General features: G+C 43.2%; 1 protein-coding gene and 1 long non-coding RNA gene across 3 annotated transcripts in view; one reads left to right on the top strand and one right to left on the bottom strand.

Annotated features, from left to right (window-relative positions):
* WDR33 (WD repeat domain 33) overlaps nt 1–19,185 on the top strand; it is a 72,806-nt gene that overhangs the window by 48,719 nt on the left and 4,902 nt on the right. Inside the window, exons 8-21 of one of the 2 annotated variants that reach the window (XM_080409825.1) lie at nt 2,863–2,989; nt 3,556–3,710; nt 3,845–3,923; nt 4,440–4,550; nt 5,353–5,447; nt 6,272–6,358; nt 6,607–6,746; nt 7,109–7,261; nt 7,628–8,677; nt 13,361–13,463; nt 13,746–14,208; nt 17,797–17,963; nt 18,094–18,186; nt 19,001–19,183. In XM_080409825.1, the coding sequence (XP_080265951.1) occupies nt 2,863–2,989; nt 3,556–3,710; nt 3,845–3,923; nt 4,440–4,550; nt 5,353–5,447; nt 6,272–6,358; nt 6,607–6,746; nt 7,109–7,261; nt 7,628–8,677; nt 13,361–13,463; nt 13,746–14,208; nt 17,797–17,963; nt 18,094–18,186; nt 19,001–19,183 (3,006 nt within the window). Of the gene's footprint in view, nt 1–2,862; nt 2,990–3,555; nt 3,711–3,844; nt 3,924–4,439; nt 4,551–5,352; nt 5,448–5,608; nt 6,251–6,271; nt 6,359–6,606; nt 6,747–7,108; nt 7,262–7,627; nt 8,678–13,360; nt 13,464–13,745; nt 14,209–17,796; nt 17,964–18,093; nt 18,187–19,000; nt 19,184–19,185 lie in introns of those variants that run through there. The other variant, XM_080409822.1, reaches the window with a different exon arrangement.
* On the bottom strand, nt 12,314–17,790 carry LOC308072677. Its single transcript, XR_013931738.1, has 2 exons — nt 16,217–17,790; nt 12,314–12,801 (listed from the first exon to the last, which is right to left on the bottom strand). It is a non-coding gene; the product is annotated as an uncharacterized lncRNA (long non-coding RNA).

The raw sequence follows: 19,185 nt of genomic DNA on the forward strand, positions 1-19,185 counted from the left end.
AAGCAATGTACAGTGTCAATTGCTCCAATTAAAAAAAGAGAGGGAAAAAGTAATCAAAAAAGGTCGGATTAGGTGATGCTGTTCAGTTATCTTATGTAATTCCACTGAGTTAGTTCATCCCTTGAGATTAGCTTATTTAAAGCGTGTTTGTTGCAGGAAAAGCATTTATTTTCTCTCGAGAAAGCTTCATTGTATTAGGGACCTACAGCTAAGTATACGTGATAATCCCATTTAGTGCAAAATTATGTCTAAAAGATGCATCTCTTGAGGGCGGGGTACATCGTTTTGATTAGGTTACGAAGGAGGGTCCCAGTTTTCCGCCACTTGCTGTGGTCCAGCGCACGCTGGTAAAAGGTTGCTCCCTGTGGGAAATGCCCGTTATCTGTCTTCCTAACGGCTGTGATTTTCATAGGAGAAACTTCTGATCCCTATGGTCAGCTTTAATGTGCTGCTGCTGGTCAGAAGCCTGCTGATCCGTACCTGATGATGTATCTGCTCTGGCTGCAAGTTCTTGGTGTCCTGGCATCTTTTACTGCTGGGGCAAGTGGGTGGTGACTATCAGACCTGGCTTCTGAGAAACCCATCGGGCCGGTGCGGTCTCATCAATCCCTTCTGAAGACTTTTAGAGGATGGATGCTCTGGTTGAGCTTTTGGCCCTGAATTTGAACTGGATTGTGCCCTCTGAGCCTTTTTTTCCCCTCAGGGTGCATATTCAGGTGGGTTTAACTCAAATAAACCCCTGCGTCAGGCATTGCGCAGGGCGAGCTGCCACCCACTGGTGTAACACAGTTACCCACTGGTGTAACTTGCCTTCTGGGTGTGATGTTGCTGCCCGAGCAGAGCAGCCCTTTGCCTCCCGGTGCGGTCCCGTCACCGATCCCCCTTCTTTCAGGAGCAGCAAGGCCGCCGTAATTCCAGTCCACGTGGGTACGTGTTTGGTTTTGCTGAGCTTTGGTTTTTTCATACTTAGGATAGTACTCAAGTAATCTGAACACATCTTCATATGGTCCAACCAAGTAGCATTAGCTGTAACGGAACATGTCTCTATAAGGACCTATTGTTGCCCTTGAACTCAAATCCCCCGTCTTTCCCTGGAGGTTACGTATGTAGCAAGTACCTACATAGTATCATCAGGTGCAGCTCTGCAGCCATGAATTGCTTTCCACTGCAGAGGAGGAATGCTTTCCCTCTTACTACTGCCCTCAGCGTTCCTCCCAGATAAACACCTGGGAGCAAGGTTTGCTCAGCATTCAGCTTTGTGTTTGAGCTGAGACAGAGATTGAGTGACAGCAAATCCAGACAGAAAGTGTCTTCCATTTTTTTGCTGCGTCAGGAGAGCCAGGGAGAAGGGAAGGGTACGCCTCGGGGTGACCCCCCGCCGTAGGACAGCCCAGCGGAGCGGCACTGGTGAGCAGATCTACAGTCTGCAGCTTGAGGATCCTGCTCTTCCCTGGGACCCCCGCGTATTCCAGGGGCCATCCTGCCTGCTAGGGCTCAGAAGGAGAGTTGGGTTTCTTCATCCCAGTCATCAATTGATCCTTCAGGTTGTTCCCCATACGCTTCCCAAAGCTGTGTTCGTTTCTTCTCGCTGCAAGAATCTCTTCCCTGCCCGTCCTTTCTTTTGGAGAGCAGGCAGGTTGATGGAGAGTGTGCTCTACGTGTTCATGTTTTGCTTTTCTTTTAAGGTCGAAATACATTCCTTGTTCTGATCTGACTTTTATGCAGCCTCAGAACTGATACTGATTTTTAACTGATATCAACTGATACTAATTTTTATCATCTTGTCGGATTAAGGCCTGTAGTAAGACAACTTACGCTGCTTGAATTACGTGTTCCACCACATGGCGAAGCAATACCCGTGGGAGCTGCCTGGCTTTGATGGGAACCCTTGTCTCCCACAGAACACGCTGCCATTCTCCCGTACCGTTTTATACCTTCAGTGTCGTCCGTGTTGCAGGCATTCCTTCCTTTCTCATCCCACGTTTTTCCCAAGTCACTGTGTGCCACCTCTTCTTCTGGCATTGGCACTTACTGTTGGCTTTCCCTGGAACTGGGCTGGCATGGAGAGAGATTGGAGTAAGAAATTGTCGACATTATTTCTTCTATAATTTCTTCTATAAATCCGTATAGTTCAGCTCAGAAACCAAATTTTGCTGCGTAGCAAGAACAGGCATCTCTTCTTGACAGATTTTCAGATCCGCTGAGCAGCACGGGTTCTCTGTCAAGAGCCGTCAGTCTGTGTAAAATGGAACGATAGAACCAAGGTTTTTCTCTCCTGGCTCTTGAGCATTAGAAAAACCTGAATCCCTGTGACCTGGTAAGAGGTTACATCTTGTAAGATTTCTTTTCATCATATGCTAATTTAGTTTTCAGATCCATAATTTAATTTTTTTGCTTGTTTTCTGACAGGACAGCAAAAGGGCAGTACTGATAGGATAGGAACAAATGTGTATTTGCCTTAAATTTCTACACTATTTCACAGAAAAGAAGGTGTCACAGTGTTATTTTCCCTTACCACCTCCATACAAACGCTTCATCGGTGTTATTTTTAAAATACTGTGTAATTACGTAAAAAAATAAAAAGAAAAGTACCAGTTTGAGCAGAAACTTCTTAGAGAATCTTTATGTTGGTGAAGTGAGCTTGGTTTGAGAGTGGAATCCGAGAAGGTGCTCCCAGTGGTTAGTGGGAAGGAACGCAACCTAGGTAACTCAGAAGGATTTTTATTTAGTTTATTCTTGTTTTGTGACCTGTGCTCTGTGACATTTTTCATTCAGTTTTACATTACAGTTATAAGGTGTCCGCCCTTTAATTTTTCCGTGTCTGTGACATCTCAATACGAACAATTTTTATCCTCTTAACAGGACATGGTGCAGATGTGAAATGTGTTGACTGGCATCCAACAAAGGGATTAGTTGTGTCAGGAAGTAAGGATAGCCAACAGCCCATCAAGTTCTGGGACCCAAAGACTGGCCAGAGCCTTGCCACACTGTAAGTGCTTGCCCACAGGCTTTGACCTGCAAACTTCATCAAATGTTTTTTTCTTTTTTAAGTGCCCTTCTTAGGTTTTGTCTCCCATCTTTTCAGCCATACACAGTTGCCTCAAGTATAAAGCTGGTGCTTTTAGCTGTGCCAGAAAGCTTAGAGGTTAGATGAAGAGAAGTCTACACTTGGGAAATGGTGACTTTAATATTCCCTATTTGAATTTAATTTGTCCTTCTCCATAGACCTCTTACTCACACAGTTCTCGTTTGGAAAACCAAATTGGGATATGGAAACACAAATGAGATGTCCCATCTTGCCTGATGAAAAATTTCTCACGCTGCAGTAGAAATGTGCCCAGTAACCAAATACTGTCTCAGCAAGCACTACCCATTGCTCTGCAGTACGAAAGAACAGGGGTAGTGCCTTCCACAGAAAACCATGGTATTCTAGTTTAGTAGCCTGCACTGCTTTGTTACTGACCTGAATATTTGGGAGTGGTAAATGATCACGTTCTTATTTGTGTCTGAGAAATCAGGACTTGGGCAAGCAGTCTTGTCTTTCTGTGCTTGCAGACATGCTCATAAAAACACAGTGATGGAGGTGAAACTCAATCTGAATGGCAACTGGCTGCTCACGGCTTCTCGTGACCACCTCTGTAAGCTCTTTGACATTCGTAATCTGAAGGAAGAACTTCAAGTCTTCAGGGGTCATAAGAAGGAGGCCACAGGTCAGAATTTGTTGTTAATAAAAACCCACATGTTATCAGTTTGGGTTAAACATTGAAATATTTGAGATCCTGCTTTCCATTCGTTAGAATTCCTGACGTGATACTTTCTGACTGTGGCTTGCTTTGCATTTCAGCTGTGGCCTGGCACCCCGTTCACGAGGGGCTGTTCGCCAGCGGAGGATCAGATGGCTCTTTGTTGTTCTGGCATGTTGGGTATGTGGCATTTTCATCAGCACGTTCCGAAAACGTTGGTCAGATGTGCAAGCTGTTACACTAAATGCTTTTCACCTTTGAATCTGTATTTAACATGCATGTTTGTGTTACAGTTTTTCTCTATACCTAAGGAAGTTGGTGAATATGCTTCATTTATGAAGTTTTCCCGTGCAGATGTATTTTAAGGGATACAGTTGCTTGAACAGAAAAAAAAAGTCTTTTTAGAGAGAGTGATGAATGGTTGAACTGCTAGTTTGTTAGAGGTTGTGCTGAGGTGTTGTAATTATTTTGTTTCTAAGTGTACAGTTACAAATCCCTACGTTACTGAATTCCCTGTTAAGAACAACTGGGAATGATCAGTTCCCCCAGTAGAAAAATAACAGAGGCTTAAGTTTAGCAAAATATGGCATAGAGGAAGAGGAATGACTGAATAGCAAAAGTTTTGTGTTGTGTCTGTAGCAGGTACTCACCTGTGTGATGGCTAATTATTTTAATTTTTTTTCCTTTTTTTATCAGGGTTGAGAAGGAGGTTGGTGGAATGGAGATGGCCCATGAGGGAATGATCTGGAGCCTGGCGTGGCATCCCCTTGGACACATTCTCTGTTCAGGCTCAAATGATCACACCAGGTATTTTCAAATATTTAAAGAAAAGATCTAAGGGAATGTGTGCACATTTGGAAACTAGAAAGGTTGCATGGCATCAGTGAACAAAAAATAGATTGGGGTGATTCTGATACACAGCCAGTGGGCAGAGCAGAGAGAGAAACGTGTCAAAATGAGACGGCACTGACATTTTACATTAAAAGGCAGAGTCTAACTTCTTGTCCTTCACCTAAAAAGCCTTAAAAAATACTAGGATTTGGGGTTTGTGTGAGCTTTGAAGAATTTTTTTACAAAGAATTGTTGTAGTTTCTTGCTGAAGAAACATTTTTATCTCCACAGCTGTTTTTCCCACGGATCTTGTACTGGTCTTGTCTGTCTTTTCACATTGCAAACGTACTTGGAGGCATATAGTTTGCGCTTTTAGGTTGAACATGCTGTAAACACGGGGCATTTTATAAGTGGAGTAAATTTTTCTGTGTGGGTGTGTGTATTGACAAGTTTAGTAGTATATGAAGAATACAATTGAATTGAGCAAAGGTTTTTGAAATGGACTAGAAATATATCTGTCCAGGATCTAATGTTGATGCCTTGTACTTACACCCCTTACACTTTGAAGTATCTTCTGAATTGTAACTATATAATTTAATATGATAATTGTTGGGGTTTTATTTTTGCTTTGAACCTCACACCTAATGTTCGGATGTAGCTCAGAACTTGAAGAGTTGAATCCTTACATAATCAAGATAGCAGGCTAAAAGTTAAAGAAGCATTAACGTGGTTAATACTCTTGACCCTTTATTGAAATCATATAACTTCCTTTTGACAGCAAGTTTTGGACCAGAAATCGTCCTGGAGATAAAATGCGAGATCGTTACAACTTGAATCTGCTCCCTGGGATGTCAGAGGATGGTGTCGAATACGGTAAGGCAGTTGTCCTCGATGTGGAAGAAAGAGGGTTGGGGTCAGGAGCAAGGCTGGGTTGGCACTAGAGTGCAGCTGCTAGGTAAGGCAGTTATTGGTGACTGCTCTCCCTGTTACCAGCGACCGCCACTCCAACACTGAGTTTTCTTTTGTTTCCGCAGCTCCCGGAGGTAAGACCTGCTCTGTCAATCACTGGAAGGAGGTTTGGGTTTCCCTCTGGCAATATCTCCAGTTTATTTTTCTGCCTGAAAACTTCACATGACTTGAAGAATTCCTATAGTCCTTAACTACAGCAGGAAAGTCTTTCGAGTTACTGAACTTCACTAAAATCTTCAAACTTTACCCCTCTCTTACAGATGTATCTTGGTAATTTTAGACTGCTCAGGGTTGCCCAGCTCTATGGCATGCCTCAGCAACCTTCTCATCTCTGGGGATGCATCTGTTCCTTCAGTTCTGATTATTTGCTCTTTTGTGTTTGGGGATGTTAATTAAAATGCAGCACTTTAATCCAATTTACGTTTTAAAAGATATTTGTTATAACAAAAATGGGTGTGGGTATGGGTTATTAGTTCCTTTTCTAAGCTTCCACCATAAACGTAACTTTCCTCAAAGAACCTAGTTTGTGACCTTTTGGGATGTATTTATGAATCCGAATTTGCAGTTCTTTTGAGATCCTGTAATTCACGTATGGAATTAAAAAAGCGACCCACTGCTTGTGAAATACGTGATGATACTAATAGTAAAACCATGTGAGAATCCAAAGGGATAAAATGATGACATAAAGGAAAGTGTTCCAAGTATAAATATTTATTGTTTTTCTCTAGACGACCTGGAACCCAACAGCCTAGCAGTTATTCCGGGAATGGGAATACCTGAACAATTGAAAATAGCAATGGAGCAAGAGCAGATGGGTAAGCAGTAGCTGTGGGGAAGCATTTTCCTGAGCCAGCCAGATACTGTGTGACTCCTCTTTCATTCCTTTCATTCTTTTTGGTAGCACAGATGCTTTTTCCTAAAGTTCCGTGTTGTGCGTATTTCCCCTGTAAAGAAGGAAGGGTTGCAAGCCTCTTGGTCTCTTGCCAGATAAGCTGTAAAGAGAGTAATGGGATTTCTCTGTAAAGCTGCATTGCTCTGACTGTTTGTCTCCCTGGTGCTAAAGGGAAAGATGAATCCAATGACATTGAAATGACAATCCCCGGACTGGATTGGGGAATGGAGGAAGTAATGCAAAAGGACCAAAAGAAGGTGCCACAGAAAAAAGTGCCCTATGCAAAACCAATACCAGCACAGTTTCAGCAAGTAAGTACCTGATGCACAGTGAACGGGAGAGCAACTTGCTGTTTTCCCAACTTTACAAAGTTTGTGGCTGTTGAAATGCTTTGGATTTCCAGTATCAGCTCTTTTACATCAGCACCCAGTGCAAAGTAATTTGCCACCATAGTTAAATAACCATTTAAGCATAAAACACTTGGTTAAATCCCTTAGATTTTGTATCTGTACCTGGAAAATAGGATGTTATAAAATATGGAAGTTTTATTCAGCATTGTTTTTAGCTTCTGAACATCCATAGTACACAGCATTGCAGCTTATCCTTTCCCAGCGCAGCAATATGTCGCATACACCTTCCACAGAATTCATCTTGTGCTTACTATTCTTTATAGGCATGGATGCAGAATAAAGTCCCGTTGCCTCCCCCGCCAGAGCCACTGAATGACAGAAAGGAAGATATTAAGCTGGAGGAGAAAAAGAAGACGCAGGCGGAGATCGAGCAGGAAATGGCAGCACTTCAGTACACAAACCCACAGCTCCTGGAGGTACGTAGGGAAAGACAGTTAGGAGCAAATTGGTTGTGGTGCTCTGTGAAATATATTTGGACCTCAGTTCTAAAATGTGCAGCTTGCTTTTGCAGTACTGCTTTCACCTTTTTTTAAAAAAAATATCCAGTTGAACAGGATATTGGACTTTACACGTGATGCTACAAAACCTTCCGTGAGACCCCTGCATTTCGCTTAACTAATACTGACCTATGGGTCTCTTTAGTTCTGTTTCTGTTAGTTAAGAGAAAAGCACTAAATGTTTTTCAAAGTCCTGAGAAATGAGATGATGATTGCTTCTGATGTTTAGTTGTTCCATATACCTCTGTGCTTATTTGATTTTTCTGGGTCACTTTTTCCGGTCAGCAATTGAAGATTGAGAGACTTGCACAGAAGCAAGCTGAGCAAGTGCAGCCACCACCTCCAGGAGGCTCTCTGCACGGACCCCAGCCTTTCCCAGGGCAAGGGCCAATGTCACAGATGCCTCAAGGATTTCAGCAGCCCCTTCCACCTCAGCAGATGCCAATGAATATGCCTCAGATGGGACCTCCCGGTCCACAAGGACAGTTCAGACCTCCAGGACCCCAAGGACAAATGGGACCTCAAGGCCCTCCATTACACCAAGGAGGTGCAGGTCCACAAGGGTTCATGGGACCACAAGGACCTCCAGGCCCCCAAGGGCCTCCACAAGGAATGCCACGGCCTCAGGATTTACACGGACATCAAGGAATGCAGAGACATCCTGGCCCTCATGGGCCAATGGGGCCCCCAGGTCCCCAGGGTAACGCTGGCCCACAAGGCCACTTGGGACCGCAGGGTCTGCCTGGGTCTCAGACTCATTTAGGACCTCAGGGTCCCCCTGGCCCACAAGGTCACATGGGTCCTCAAGGTCCCCCTGGTAGTCAAGGAATGCAAGGGCCACCTGGTCCCCGAGGAATGCAAGGACCTCTTCCTCACGGCATGCAAGGAGCTCCAGGATCTCAAGGGATGCAGGGCCCTATATCTCAAGGGCCTTTGATGGGACTTAATCCAAGAGGGATGCAGGGTCCTCCAGGACCCAGAGATAACCAGGGACCTACTCCACAAGGGATGATGATGGGTCATCCGCAAGAAATGAGAGGTCCTCATATGCAAAGTGGTTTACTAGGACATGGTCCCCAGGAGATGAGGGGCCTCCAGGGACCCCCACCACAAGGTACAATGTTAGGACCGCCACAGGAATTGCGTGGGCCACCTGGTCCACAAGGCCAGCAGGGACCTCCACAAGGCTCTTTAGTAGGGCCTCAAGGAAACATGCAAGGACCTCAGGGACAACCGAACCCTTCGAGGGGGCCGCACCCTTCCCAGGGCCCTCTGCCTTTCCAGCAGCAGAAAACGCCTCTGCTGGGTGATGGGCCTCGCCCCCCATTCAACCAGGTAGGTGTGGGTCTGCGTAACAGGAGCGTTAAGAACGGAGAGGTGATAACAGCACCTGGTAGAGATGCAGAGCAAGAGCTGAGAAGCTGGAGGTTGGGCGTACCTGCAAGGCTGGGGCATCGGGAAGAGGGTGATGGGAAGAGTGGGGTCGTTTGGAAACAGCAGAGGTAACTGTCAGAAAAAGGTTATTGGTAGTACTGGTACAGAAATCAGTCTGCTATGAAAAGTTGTAACCCTAAGAGGAGATCCAGGTTTTTTTAATTTAAAGTCACGGAATTGTCTTAAATGGAGAATTTCCTGGGTACTAGGTAAGCACTAAGTTGAATTTGAGCAAACTGAACGTAAGAAAACTCATATGTTTAATTAAAGCAATATATTGCCAACTCTCCGTTGCCCCAGAGCAGTTAATCTGAACTGTGGGATGAATTTAACTTTCGGTTAATCTTAACTGTGGGTTAGCTGCCCCGGTGCTCCCTGGAGCCCGGGCTGGGTGGCCGGCGTTGCACACCGTTGACTCGTTACTGTGCCGTGTGCCGGGGAGCGCGGGCGGCCAGTCTGTGTCGCACTCGCACAGCTGGGGCAGGGTGGGCGCTGAGCTGGTGCTGCCAGTCGGGCATCCCTGTGTCACGCTGCCTCGGCGCTCAGCTCCCGGGGGGTTCCCCAGCTCGACGATGTGCCTGCACTCAGCTGACCTGGAATACGGGAGAGTGTCGCTTATAGATGCACCAGTTGATTCTGCAGGGATCGAGTCAGGTTTCGATCAAGTCTGGTTCAGTGCCACGTGCCACCTGCTCTGCCCTCGTCAGCGGCGTTCGTAACAGGCTTATTCCACCTTCTGATCTACCACGGATAATGCAGAGGGTTTCATATTTATTAGCTCTTACAAGTTCCTATTTGCATGGCACTGACTCCCTACTTAAAATTTCTCTTGCTTGTTTTCAGCTTTAGGGTGAATTTTGATGAGGATGTTTGAAAAAAAAAAATCTACTTACTCAATTTGGGAAAATGCGTGGGTTTTTTTTAAACAGAGTTAACTCTTAGACTTGCAGACTAGAACCTAGACTCAGTAGTTTCTGGTTAAAGCTTTGCACAGGTATGCATACAGTCCTTAGTGCAGTATATATATGTAGTGCATATATATATATGTATATATATGCCTATAGTGTAGTGCAGTACCAATCACAGTGAGTGATGACATCGAAATGAGCTTTAGCTCAGTGATTCTGTTTCAGGTTGAGGCAGGCTAAACTACAAATTCTGGAGGGTTTTGAATATATTTTTTTCTTACAAATCAGCAATAAGTCCCTCCAGAAGTCTGTTAATGTGACTCTATTGCTGAGATTTCAAAAGCATCACAGTTAAGCAAACAAGAGCTGGTTCCACAGCTATCTAGCTAGAACTAGCGTAATGTTTTTCATTGCTGTCTCAGGGAGACTCGCTTTTCTGTTTTGAGAATAATTACCAAGTTTGTGTATGTTTACACATGTGTGTGGGACTGTCCTTGTCTGACCCTGCTGTCAACACTTCACAAAATTCAGGAAGTTGCTTTTGACAGGTGGCTGGTTATTTTCAATGAACACTGCTATCTTGAAGTCATTCATTACAGACATTAAAAAACAACCAAGCAAGGTATTTTTGACCATTTTTCCTTCCACGTGCAGCTTTAGTATGGTAAAGTCTTTTAAGAATGAACAGATTTTAGAGTTCGTAATGTCGGTTTTGCTATAGTTTGCTTCTTTGTAGTATGAATATAATTACTATTATAGTGTTCCTACTGTTTCTCTTTTAAAAGGCCTTATCGGTGAGTTTTTTGAACAGCAGGCTTTAGCTCATTTTTTGTTCTGAACTTCACATTTGTCCTCTGTAAACTTGTATAACTCAAGTTTTAAAGCCCTTTAAAAAGCCTTCCTTTTCAGCGGCAGGAGCGTTTGGATACATACCTGCTTTATCAGGAGCTTGTGACATTAACACTGAACATACATACACATCTGTAAAGGTTACCATGCACGTCAGATAGCACTGTTCCCTGCCTCTGCTCCCCATGGGAAGGGAAGGGATTGCTGCCAGGGTGCGGGCAAGATGTGCATCTCCCACTGAGTGCAAGACGTGCTGCGAACGTGAAATGGGAGAGACAACTGTTTATGGGAAGGAAATGGCCTGAGATGTGATTGTCACAATCTTATCCTGGAGATAGACATGTTGATATGAAAATACAGATGGATAAATGGAATATTCCCAAGTTAGCAGTATCCCTTTGGAGCTCTTTTGCTATTGCTGGTTTAGTTTTGATCTTCTTACATTCCTTCTGGGTACATAACGCTGAATTTCCTCTCATTTACTGGTTGAGTGAGGTACGAATCCTTTGGACCAGGTCTCTTGGTCCACACAGACAAACTTTAGGAGCTTGTGCACTAATTTAGGAGAAAGCAGATTTTGCTTATGGGTGAATACAAAGAATTGTTTCCCCTTCCAGTGCATCATTTTAATTAATAGAGCTGGCTGGCTTGAGCTAACCATGCCATTTGCGTGGCCGGTGGCGTGGAGCAGTAGCGTGCTGCCGCACCAGCATCCCTGACCCGTGCAGAACTGCAGCCCGCGCCGGGAAGCCGGAAGCCAGTGGTGGAGCCGGCGTGGGATGCTCCCGGCGTACCCAAGGCCATCTGCAGCTTTTAGAAAACTCTCTCCTGAGCTCTACGTATTTTGGTTTTCAGTTTCCAGCCCGGTTGGGGAACCAGAATGTATTTTGAAATGAAAGGCATGGGAAAATGTGGTGGTGTGGCACAGTCTGCCTGTGCGGTCAAAGCATGAGTTGTTTGGAATAGAGGGGTTTGCTGAACACCCAGGAAACTCACTTGGCGAGGGCTAAACCCTGCTGCTGGCATTACACGCTAGTGCCGTAAATTTCAGAAACTCAGTAAGGTTTGTTGTAGGTAAGCGTATGCTAAATATATGAGAAATCACAGAACTCTGGCAAGTTTTTGGTCAAGAATGGCGGCAGCACTGTGACAGCTGGATCTTGCCTAGTCACGGAATTTATTTAGTCTGGATTCATGGTAACATTTGGTCACTAGGAAGATATTTTGGGTTTTTTTTAACAGGCATTGGGCCAGGCCTTTTATTTTGCTTTTTTTTTTTCCCCAAAGCCCTTACAAAATTACCCTATGCAAATGTGATGTTTGTAGTATATATTTGTGTGGTTTTTTGTGTTTATCACCTATATTGCAGTTGAATATAAATATTTAATTTAAAACCAGTATTTCAAGACAAGATGACAAAAATACAGAAATGAACTTATTGCTTCTCTGCAACCAGAAAAAAAGGTGGTGTTTCTCAGAGGTAAATGTGGAGCATGAAAGTTGTTTAACTTTGATTCATGGAGAGATTAAGCAGTGTAATTATGAGTACAGTGATAGTGATGGAATGTAGGTTTTTAAGTATTTACAAACTACCTGCAGTTTGGAGGGTTTTTTACAAGCCAATATGAAGTCTAAATCTTATATATTGGACACGTCTGGGGAAAAAAAAACCTTACGTGCTTAGGGTTTTCTGGTGTGGGTTTTGGGTTGTTTGAGTTTTCTTTAGTGATGTCAAGGTAAGAAGATTTTGTATAGTAATGTTGCAAGTTTCAACTCTGTTTTGTTCACAGTGATACATTTTTATTGTTTGGATCCCAATTGTACAGTGTAAATTACATAGGTGCCCCCTTTTAGTTCCAGTCAGGTACAAACCCCAGATGATGACTTTTTCTCTGACCTTTGCTGTTTAAAGGCAGAATCAGACGGTTCAACCACGTTGTTTCCCGATCAGTGTTATCATAGCGGGTCCCGTGTAAATGTGGTACCTGTAGAAATCTTCCGTGGGTCTGGGACAGCAGCTGAATGTAAAGAACATTATTTTATCCTTCAAAATTCCCCCCAAAAAAGAGAGAAAATAATGAAATACATATATGATCCCGAAGAAAAAATAAAGTATATATAACTTAGGCAAACCTCTGCTCACTCTGCTGTTGTTGCTTGAGAAAAGCAGGTAACTGCAGCTTCTGCCTTTAGCCTTGCCAACGCTTAATGACCCATTAACAACTTGTCTCTTGGTGATTTGCCAAGTATTAGTACTTTCTTTTGATCCTAGAATTACAATTAAGAAAAAGAAACTTTGCCAGCTGTCAAAAACGAAAATCCTGTATTTCCATGTTAACAATTTACAAAGGTTTATAAGAGAGGTTCTCTTATGGCCCTGTTTTGACCTCCCTGTCACAACATTCTTGAATTATATTTTTTTCGTGGTTTCATTTTATTTTTGTTAATTTCCAAAGGAAGTCTTTGGTGCATACAGCTCTTTAACTGCATAGAAATCAGTACCTGGTATTTTTCAAAGAAATATACATAGTTTCCTCATGAATATTCCTAGAATATGAGCTTTATCATCTTTGGTTGTTACAGGTGAAATATTAGGCCTGGAAACACTTAAGTTTCCTATAAAACGATGTGTTTCTTGGACAGTGACTGAAAAGTGTTAGTGATGTGAATGTCTGAGAAGTTAGGCTGGAAAATCAGCTGTTTCTGTTGTAAGGCCTGTGCAGATGCGCCTTTATGTAAAGAAAATTGGTTTTTCCCCCTTAGGAAATGCTTAAAAGCAAAAATACACGTAGAAATTCACATGGCTTTTGTTGTTATATGCTCGTAGGACGGACAGAACCCAGGTCCTCCACCACTGATACCAGGACTGGGGCAGCAGGGAGGACAAGGACGTCTTGGCCCTCACAACCAAGGACCTGGTCTTAATAAAGGTAATTAATTATGTTGTCTGTTCTCCTGTGGGTAATCCTCCTAAAAGAGGCTGTTCCAGTGCAGTGCCTCTAGACAGAAAAGGCTGCAGCAGAGCATAGGGCCTTGGCTGAGAGGAAAGCTTCCATAGGCTTGGGCTGGAATGTAGAGGAAAAGTTTCCCCCAAAAAAAAATTATTTCATGTGAAGTGTATGGTGTCTGCTTTGTAGAACTGTACGAACTAGAGCATCCTAGAGCGTTTTTAGAAAACGTTACAGAAACCTGCTATGATTTTTTCCCTCAAGGTGACTCCCGTGGTCCACCAAACCATCACATGGGCCCTCTCTCAGATAGAAGGCACGACCAGAACAGTGGTGGTCCTGAGCATGGGCCTGAGAGAGGGTTGTTTCGAGGTGGCCAGGAGTGGGGTGATGGTAGAGACAGCAGGGGCATGCCAGATAGACGAGGACCTCACCCAGATTTCCATGATGACTTTGATCGACCAGATGACTTCCGTGACGACTTCCATCCAGATAAGAGATTTGGCCATCGATTACGGGAATTTGAGGGGAGAGGAGGCCCACCATTGCAAGACGAAAAATGGAGACGAGGTGGACCTGGGCCTCCCTTTCCTCCTGATCACAGGGAATTTGAAGGAGGGGGTTCAAACCGTGGGCCTCCTGGTGCTTGGGAAGGACGGAGACCTTCAGATGATAGATATCCACGGGATCCTGAGGATGCACGGTTCCGAGGAAGACGAGATGAGAGGTAAGAATAACTCTACTCATTTTTTTTGGGTTAAAGGGTAAAATGGAGGGAACTCTTTCTTCCTGGTTTCCTTTTCATTAAGGAGTCTATCTGTTTCAGATTTATAAACTGGAAACCAATAAGGAAATGAAAACTCTAATATACCTGAGTATAGAGTCCATAAAAATCATTCAGTAATAGAAGAAAACTGGTCATTGTACACAGCAGCTTCCGTGTCTTTAAACAGTAAGTAAAGAGAAGGGAGGAAATTTGTAGAGAAGATCCAGTGACACAGGACGAAGATTTGAGACCCTTTTGATGAAAATTGAGAGAAAACTTGAAGGTTAAAGTGACAAACTTTTGAGAACACTAGAAGTGGATTTTGAGACTTTGTCTCCAGTCACAAACTACAGCATGACTGTAGAGACTCTAGAATAAGATGTAATATACTTGTGAGGAGCAGGAACAGTGATCCTACTATCAAATATAAGGGACAGAGCTACAGCATCTGTTGGACTGTTGAGACTTCTCTCATGGTTTTGCTTGTAGAAATTTTATTTCTCTTTCTGACTTATTTCTTAATGCCAAGTGAAGAACTCAAAAATAATCTAATTTACAGCAACGTCCATGCCATTGCTCACAATTTCCCAGTAAGTCACAAAAGGATGAATTTGCTTCTAGTTACCCATGTAAATACGGAGGGATTACGCTAAGTCAGCAAGATAACTGTCATCAAAATTGCTCCAGATTTATGCTAGTTCAACTGAGTTAAATTTGGCCTCCAAGGTCTAAGCCTCTCACTGACCACCAATTCTATATGTATAAGAACGTGTACTTGTACAAATATATTGTGGTCTCCACATAATGTGAATTTTGTGTGTTTTAGTTGCCTTTTTAATCATTTTCTTACATTCCTTTTACTTTGCATCTATACAGCTCTTTTAGCTATTTTCTACCTAGCTCTGTAAAGATGTTCCTTCCTTTTGTGTGAAGAGTATGAAAAGAAATGAACAGTAACTAAAAGAAGGTAACAATTAAAGCCATTTTTAAAAAAAGTAAAAGTAGAGAGGATCCAAGCTGAATGGTCTGCATTATGGAATTCTAAAAGTCACAGCAGACAACGCTTTAGAAGCTCAGTAGAGATTTTCAGATCTTGTACTGGAAATGCTTAGGGACTGGAAAATACTTTATGATGATTTTTAAAAAGGGTTTCAGGAAGAGAGTTTAAGAACTTTGTGACCTGTAAATCTGACTTCTGAACTAAGAAAAGTCTATTTGTCAGAGTACAAGTGTTTTTACAGCGAGTTTGGTTTAAAAGGAATGGGCACAGGGCTATACAATGCTTGTTGTGCTTGCGAACTTGATGATTTCCTTTGAATGAAGGTGAATTAGGTGCCATTTACTGCAGAGGCTGAGATGAATTTAACAATCCCAACCACTTGTTTAGCTGACTGGCTTTGGAATTTAGATGGTAACTGGTTTGCTCAAGCATGAGAGGGAAGTGTGTGTATGTGTGTTTCTCTCTAATTTCCCATCCTCTTCATCCCTGTCCTGTTCTTACTCTACCTGTGCACATCAACATGATGCTTCTACCGCAGAGACCTGCCTCTTCCTGCCTGCTAATCTGCACAGTGTGTAGTTCTGTATATTAAGGTCCTAGGCCTCAAGGAAGAAGATCTGAGAGCAGTCAAACAGGAACTGAGCCCTATGCAAGGCAGGTTTTTACACGTGACTGATACGAATAAGTGAAAAAGGATATGCGTAACATAACGTTAGGAGCTGTGGCTGTGTCAGGTGTAGGTATGATAGATTTCAGAGCTAAACGGTGTCCATAACGTTGCCTGGAAGCTAAAGGAAAGGCCCTATTTCTGCTAGCCATAGGACCTGGTGTTGCAAATCTTGGTAATTCACAAGCTAAGCAGAATCACACCACGTCAGTATTAAAATGGGAGGCCCTCTAACCATCTAGAGGACTGTGCTGTTTCAAGGCTAAACAATATTGCTATGTGATTATTTGAACCATTTGTACCTGAAACTGTTCAGTTTGTTTTCCCAAGTCATCCAGGTTTATGTGAAATGGTTCACTGTCCATACATAGCACTCCCTCCATCCACTGTTGTACCTCTACGGGCACAGCAGCCTCCTCTCTGTGTTGTGTTTGTTTTCTGGGAGGTGGAGACAGACCTATTGTTTTTAATTAAAAAAGAAAAATGTAAAAGTTTAAAAATATTGTATTGTGTTATGACTACTGTTAAAATATTTAAATTTGTAATTAAAAGGTTAATGTTGTTAAAATTCTAAATAAAAGTATCTAAAGTTTTGCTTGTAATAGGATGCACTGTGTCGTTAATGAGCTGGGGAAGGGGATGTTGCACAAAGCCAACACCATCTGAGTATTATGGTGGTGACGGTTTGCCCAGTGTGGAACTGGGACGAGAGGGGAGGTGGGAGGCATCAGTGTGACTGGGCAGAGAGCGCTTGGCATTACGCCTGCTGGCACCAAGGGGTGGGCAGCAGCGTGGGCTCGCGCTGCCAGGGCTCCTGAACCGCTGTGCCTGCACCACCTAAACACTGTCCTGTGCTGGCACGGGAGCTGGGCTGTAAATGAGACGATCCCAGCTGCCGGGGCCAGCGTGCACTTGTGGGGTTGCAGTAATACACAGAATGTGTATGCGCTTTTACGAGCACTCCAAGGGTTCGAACTGGTCAGGTAAAAACCCCAGACTGCTAGTACCCATGTGGCCATCGACAGGCTTACCTGCGATGGCAGTGACAGTTCGTTACGCACTGTTCTTTCTGAAGATCTGTGTTAAAAGCCCAGTGTGACACTGGAGGGGCCATACTCATTTCAGATGAGATGCAGAACCCAGTCATACCAAATGACTGAAGATGCCATGGTACTTACTAGAAGGAAATTATCAACTTTAGTGTGATAACTGAAATGGCAAAACAAAATTCTGCATTATTGCAGTTGGATAAACTGTTCTTCAGGTTGTAGAATGCCACTGTGCACGCTGTTCAGCAATCATCATCCCCGCAGAGCCAAGTGCAGCCTAGATTCATTTGTTAAAACTGTAAACTTAAAAGGACGGAACAAAAAAGAATATTCTAGCAAAAGAATCCCATATCAATAGGAATAAGATGCTGGAATATTTTGTTACAGCTGTGAATCATTGCTTGTATTTTTTCAGCTTGTTTTTATCACTAAAGTGGAAGGGAAGAAAGGGAAGGGGAAAGTAAGACCACCACAGAAGGGAAATTCACTTGTACTTTTCCTTACCTTACCTTGTGTCTATCGTCACTCACTGATCGGGGGTTCCCCCCCCGCCCCTTTTCATTAAATGAATGCAGTATATTTGACAGTATTTTTCTTGTATGAAAAACCAACACAACAGAAGGAAAATCAAGGGAAAACTACAAAAATGAATAAACAAAGTGCTCAAAAACAGAAAATGAGCACTTCTCCACCTACAAATCCTATTCTAGTAACTGTATGTGCTATAGTATTAAGTAAAACAGACATAAGTTATTATTAAAGTGAAACTGACTCAAGTTTATCAATCTAAGTTCTGCCTAAAAAACACATTTGTACCATGTTCTTTCTTGTAGCTTCAGAAGAGGAGGACCCTCAAGACATGAGGGCCGGGGACCCAGGGGGCGAGACAGCTTTCCTGGCCCCGAAGATTTTGGGCCAGATGACGCTTTTGACTCTCCAGATGAAAACTCAAGAGGAAGGGACCATGGTGTTCGGGGACGAGGTCGCGGTGCTATTCGAGGTGAGAGGAACATTCTTCTACACTGAAAAGCAAGGATAAGGAAGCAAAGACATTTCTTGGGCAAACTACGGTATTTTCATGAATAGAATGTCTCTTCTCACTCCTGTCCCCTGCATCTCTTACTGCGCAGGAGGCCGGAAGGGTTTACTTCCTACTCCAGATGAATTTCCACGCTTTGAAGGAGGGCGGAAACCAGAATCCTGGGATGGAAACAGAGAACCAGGTAAAAAAACATGTGAGGTTTGTTTTAGGTAATAGACTAGACTTCTACAATATACCACTTACAAGTAGATTCTTTTTTTTTAAATCACATCTTTTTCCTGTACCTCATATGCTTGTTACCAGTTTTTTACCATGAGAAAACCAAAACATAGTTCTTTGGGCTTCTAAATTCAGGAAACAATTAACTATACAAATTTAACTGGCTGTAAATGCAACTGTCTCACTGAACAAAAGGTTATTGTGGCCTTAAGTTGAATTCTTGTACAACCTGGAACTGCCTGTTGTCACCTGTGGATGACTAAAGCATATCTGGGGGGGGGTTGAGATGTATATTAATGCAGATAGTAATTTTTCTCTTGGATGGCACCTTCTTATTGGCTGCAAAAACGTTTTCAGCTGCAGTGCCTGACAGCTTGTTGGTATTTGCAGTTGTGTTACTAATGGCAACCCCATGTGGGGCGAAACTGAGTGTCAGAATGTCATGAGAAAAATGAGCACAAATGACACGTGAATAAATGGAGATGTGATTGTCTCTAAAATATAAGAAAATATTTTATACTGAAAAGAATACTTTACATCTGTCACTTCTTTCTTTCCCATCATCTTTTTACTTTTAGCTTTCTTACAACTCATTCACCTGATGTTTGCTTGTTTGCCTGCTGGGATGGCGGGGGGAAGCTTTATGTAATTTTAACGTAAAATTGTGTGCCAAATAGTGTGGAAAGTATGTAAATTTGTGTGACTGCCTCCAAAAATGAGGAATGATGATCGGATGAACATTACTTACCCTGGCTTTTTTTTCTTTTCATGCTCAGGTCCTCGTCCAGATCACCCTCATGACGGACATTCTCCAGCTAACAGAGAACGTTCTTCTTCGCTCCAGGGCATGGACATGGCCTCATTGCCACCACGTAAACGTCCCTGGCACGACGGACCAGGGACCTCTGACCACAGAGAAATGGATGCTCCAGGTGGACCTCCAGAGGAAAGGGGCAAAGGT

Source organism: Falco punctatus (genome assembly GCF_963210335.1).
Source record: "Falco punctatus genome assembly, chromosome: 13".
In the NCBI taxonomy this organism is placed as follows: domain Eukaryota; kingdom Metazoa; phylum Chordata; class Aves; order Falconiformes; family Falconidae; genus Falco; species Falco punctatus.